Source organism: Pseudochaenichthys georgianus, chromosome 16 (assembly GCF_902827115.2).
Source record: "Pseudochaenichthys georgianus chromosome 16, fPseGeo1.2, whole genome shotgun sequence".
In the NCBI taxonomy this organism is placed as follows: domain Eukaryota; kingdom Metazoa; phylum Chordata; class Actinopteri; order Perciformes; family Channichthyidae; genus Pseudochaenichthys; species Pseudochaenichthys georgianus.
Window position 1 is genome coordinate 47,849,025 of NC_047518.2, and position 4,581 is coordinate 47,853,605.

Genomic DNA, 4,581 nt, shown 5'->3' on the forward strand with positions numbered 1-4,581 from the left:
AAACCTCAGTCCTCTCAGCCTCATCAAAGACAAACTGAACACATGGAAACAGAAGCTGATGGAGATGACTGCCGAGGACCAGAACCAGCCAGGAACTCAGATCCAGAGAGCAGTTTACAACCTGAGACTGAGGACCACACTGAAGACTCTTCTGAACCTGACACTGGAGACGCTTCTGAACCTGACACTGAAGACAGTGCTGATTGGAAAGAGACCAGAGAACCTGCATCAGGCTCAAACTCACTGAAAAATAGACATGAATCTGTCAGTGATCCACAATGTAGTGATGAAAAGAAACCATTCAGCTGCTCAGTCTGTAAGAAAGCTTTTCCACTGAGTGGAAATTTAAAGAGACACATGAGAGTCCACACAGGAGATAAACCATTCACCTGTACAGTCTGTAAGAAAGCATTTTCACAAAGTGAAAGTTTAAAGATACACATGAGAATCCACACAGGAGAGAAACCATTCACCTGTACAGTCTGTAAGAAAGCTTTTTCACATAGTGGAAGTTTAAAGAACCACATGAGAATCCACACAGAAGAGAAACCATTCACCTGTACAGTCTGTAAGAAAGCTTTTTCATATAATGGACATTTAAAGAGACACATGAGAGTCCACACAGGAGAGAAACCATTCAGCTGTACAGTCTGTAAGAAAGCTTTTTCACGTAGTGGAAGTTTAAAGAAACACATGAGAATCCACACAGGAGAGAAACCATTCACCTCTACAGTTTGTAAGAAAGCTTTTTCACATAATGGAAGTTTAAAGAAACACATGATAATCCACACAGAAGAGAAACCATTCACCTGTACAGTCTGTAAGAAAGCTTTTTCAAATAGTGGAAGTTTAAAGAAACATGAGAATCCACACAGGAGAGAAACCATTCACCTGTACAGTCTGTAAGAAAGCTTTTTCACATAGTGGAAGTTTAAAGGACCACATGATAATCCACACAGGAGATAAACCACACAGCTGCTCAGTCTGTAAGAAAGCTTTTTCACATGGTGGAATTTTAAAGAAACACATGAGAATCCACACAGAAGAGAAACCATTCACCTGTACAGTCTGTAAGAAAGCTTTTTCACGGAGTGGACATTTAAAGAGACACATGAGAATCCACACAGGAGAGGAAAAATAGATCTGCAAAGTTTGTGACAAAGGATTTAAATGGCGTAATCGTTTAAAAAGACCAAGTGTGTTGGTAAGGGAATACATTTGTCTATTTTGTATCCTGATGACCTAATGCCGTTACATGTAATACGTTACTCCCTAAGCCTGTTTTCACCCACCTGCAACCGATTCACAAATGTTTATTTCTTCGACCCCTTGACTCGACTATTTCTTGTTTAATAATGGTTACATCTCCTCAGGACCAGTGTTGGGGCTAACGCTTTACTGTCACGCGTTACTGTAACGCAACTACTTTTTGCGGTAACTAATAGCGTTACTAGTTACCTATTCCCATTCAGTAACGCCGTTATAGTTACTGTGATTTAAATGGGTGCGTTACTGTGTTACATTGTGTGATGGAACTGAACCGAATCTCCCTGCGGATGTAACTTAAAGGTGAATACAGCAATGTCCTCTCACAGCACCATGGAAAAGTGAAAGTAACCAGAGAGGAGTGATGATTGGTTAACGCGAGGTAACATTTCAGGGTAAGCCAATCAGAGACAGAGTTGGGCGGGTCTCGCCTTATGGGGAAAATACACACACACACGAACACTTGCTAATGCTAACACACACGGCAACGCCCTCCACCAGTACACACACACAATTGCAGATGCAAGTATCAGCGAGAGCAGCAGCGCATTTGCAACTTGGAAATATAACCACTATTTTCAATTTGTGGGGATGCAAAAAATCATACGGTAAACTGTGTGCAGGACAGAAAGCATTGTCCACATCGAAAAACAGCAATGCCAATCTCCTGAAGCACCTAACTAATGTACATATAACTGAAACACTCGGAGGAGGAGGAGGAGGAGGAGGAGGAGGAGGAGGAGGAGGAGGAGGAGGAGGAGGAGTCAAAGGATTGTGCCAAACAAAATAAACAAGCATAACAAAACCAGGCCTATCTCTACATCTATCCTTTGAAACCAAACTCAAACAAAAACCCTCACTAACTAAACTACAAAGACTTTGACAAAACAATATACAGGGGTGGCAACAATCCACGAACCCAGTGTGTCTAAACATTAGTTAGCTACGTGGTGAGAAATGTACAGGGTACCCCAGACTTACCTAACTCCTCCACCTCTCAACACACACACTTTCAAAAAGGTCACACAATACAAAGAGAATTAGTTGCTAAACACTGCAGGCTCCTTCATCAGCAACAGGCCCAGAGTGAGAGCGAGAAGACTTCCTGGGTGCCTCCTTTAAGGTCGGCCCTGGCTGCTGATAGGCCAGCTGAGGGTGAGAGGATGAAATCAGCCATCAGACTCAGGTGCACAGGCAGATACCGGTCAGCTGCTGATTAGCTGTGCAGAAGACAGGGAGAAGAGAGAAATACAGGAGGGAAGGAAAACCACACAAGTACAGCCTGCCTGGCACGTAACACCCCCACACATATAAATCTGGTGCAGAAAGAACAGGAGTACAGCACAGAGTACCTTTTAGTCTCTCAAATGACTGTTGACACTCACCGGACCAAACGAAAGGCTTTGAGGGACTGGTCAACGTAGTGAGTGGGGCCGCCACCGAGGAGAAGTTTCTGCAGAAACGGCGATAGTACCATTCCTAGGAAGCGGCGAAGTTCCCTCCTGGTGGATGGCACTGGGAGGGAGGCAATTGCCCTGATCTTTGCATCAGCAGGGCACACCTGCCCTCGACCAACCTGCTGACCAAGGTAGAGAACGGTACCTTTTCCAAACTCACATTTGGCAAGGTTAAGCGTTAGGGATGTGGCCGACAAGCATTTTAAAACTTCTCTTAAGGTAGACATGTGGCTAGACCAGTCATTAGAATAGACAACAATGTCGTCCAGATATGCCTTACAGTTTGGAACATGTCCTAATACAAGATTTACAAGCCTCTGAAAGGTGGCAGGCGCGTTACACATACCGAAAGGCATCACAGCACACTGAAGGAAACTGTCAGGTGTCACAAAGGCTGAGATGTCAGAAGCACGTTATGTTAAAGTAACTTGCCAGTATCCCTTTAACATGTCCAGCTTACTGACAAATTGTGCAGGACCAATGTTATCGATGCAGTCATCAATAACCTTGCGAAAGTCAGTGCAAATCTGGGACTTCCATCTGACTTTGTGTCTAGCACACAAGGGGAACTCCAGGGACTGGAACTAGGCCTTGCAAATCTGTTTTTAAGTAGATACTCAACTTCCCTTTTCATAGCCTCTCTCTTAACTGGGTTAACTCTGTATGCACACTGTTTGATGAGCGAGGGGTTGGTCAAAACACATCATGAGCTAGGACAGAAGTTTGTGGGGGAGTGTCATTAAAAAGACATGCAAAGTCAAATATCAGTTTCTGTATCTCACTTCCTTGGATATCAGGAAGATGAGACAAGTAATTGGGCAAATCAGCCAATACCTCAGTATTGCTTAGTCTTGCCCCCTGTGGTGTTGCACTGCGCATCACCAACTCATCCTCATTTGAGCTCACCTTTGAAACTGAAGCCATAGGAGAGACGGTTGTCTCCACCTGGTGAGCTTTAGAAGACTCACTTTGGTCTTCCCTGGTGCAGTACTTCTTTAGCATGTTGATATGACACTCTGGTAGGACGTCTGCGGTCAGGTGTTTGAATGACGTAGTTTGTTTCACCGAGCTTCTTATCTACAACATAAGGACCAGCAAATTTAGTAGACAGAGCAGAACCAGGTACAGGCAATAGAACCAACACCTTGTCACCTGGCTGAAACAAGCGTGCTACCGCCTTCTGGTCGTAGCGTTTCTTCATGTTCCCCTGGGTAGAGGTCAAGCTTCCCTAGCCAAGGAGCAAGCACGATTTAGACGATCCTTAAGTTTGGCGACATACTCCGGGATACTGCAAACTGTTTTCGTGGCATGATCAAATGCTCTTTAAGAACCTTAAAGTACCTCTGACCTCATGTCCAAACACTAGCTCAGCAGGACTAAAACCTAGAGACTCCTGAACAGCTTCACGGGCAGCAAATAACACTAAAGGAACACCGTCATCCCAATCTTTATGAGACTCATGGCAATGTTTTCTTAACATGCATTTCATAGTCTGGTGAAACCTCTCTAATGCCCCCTGACTTTCAGGATGATATGGGCTGGATGTCACATGCTTGATACCTAAGGTGTCAAGTACCCGGGCAAACACTTTAGACATGAAGTTGGTACCTTGGTCTGTTTGAACTACCTTCGGTAGACCAAACATGGAGAAAAACTTCAGAAGTGCCTTGGTGATGACCGGGGCAGTAATTTTCCGTAGTGGGATGGCTTCTGGGAACCTAGTGGAAGCACACATGACAGTTAAGAGAAACTGGTTTCCAGTTTTAGTTTTAGGTAAGGGTCCCACACAATCCACAATCACCCTTTCAAATGGCTCTCCCATTACCGGAATAGGAATGAGAGGAGCAGGGTGAATCAC

At 44.4% G+C, this 4,581-nt stretch overlaps 1 protein-coding gene across 1 annotated transcript; it reads left to right on the forward strand.

Moving 5' to 3' along the window:
* The first annotated feature begins 357 nt into the window (after positions 1–357).
* Positions 358–1,287, forward strand: LOC139435432 (gastrula zinc finger protein XlCGF57.1-like). The gene is made up of 2 exons (XM_071206106.1): positions 358–777; positions 860–1,287. Exons 1-2 carry the CDS (start codon positions 358–360, stop codon positions 1,139–1,141), a joined length of 702 nt encoding a protein of 233 aa, XP_071062207.1. The 3' UTR covers positions 1,142–1,287.
* Positions 1,288–4,581: the final 3,294 nt, after the last annotated feature.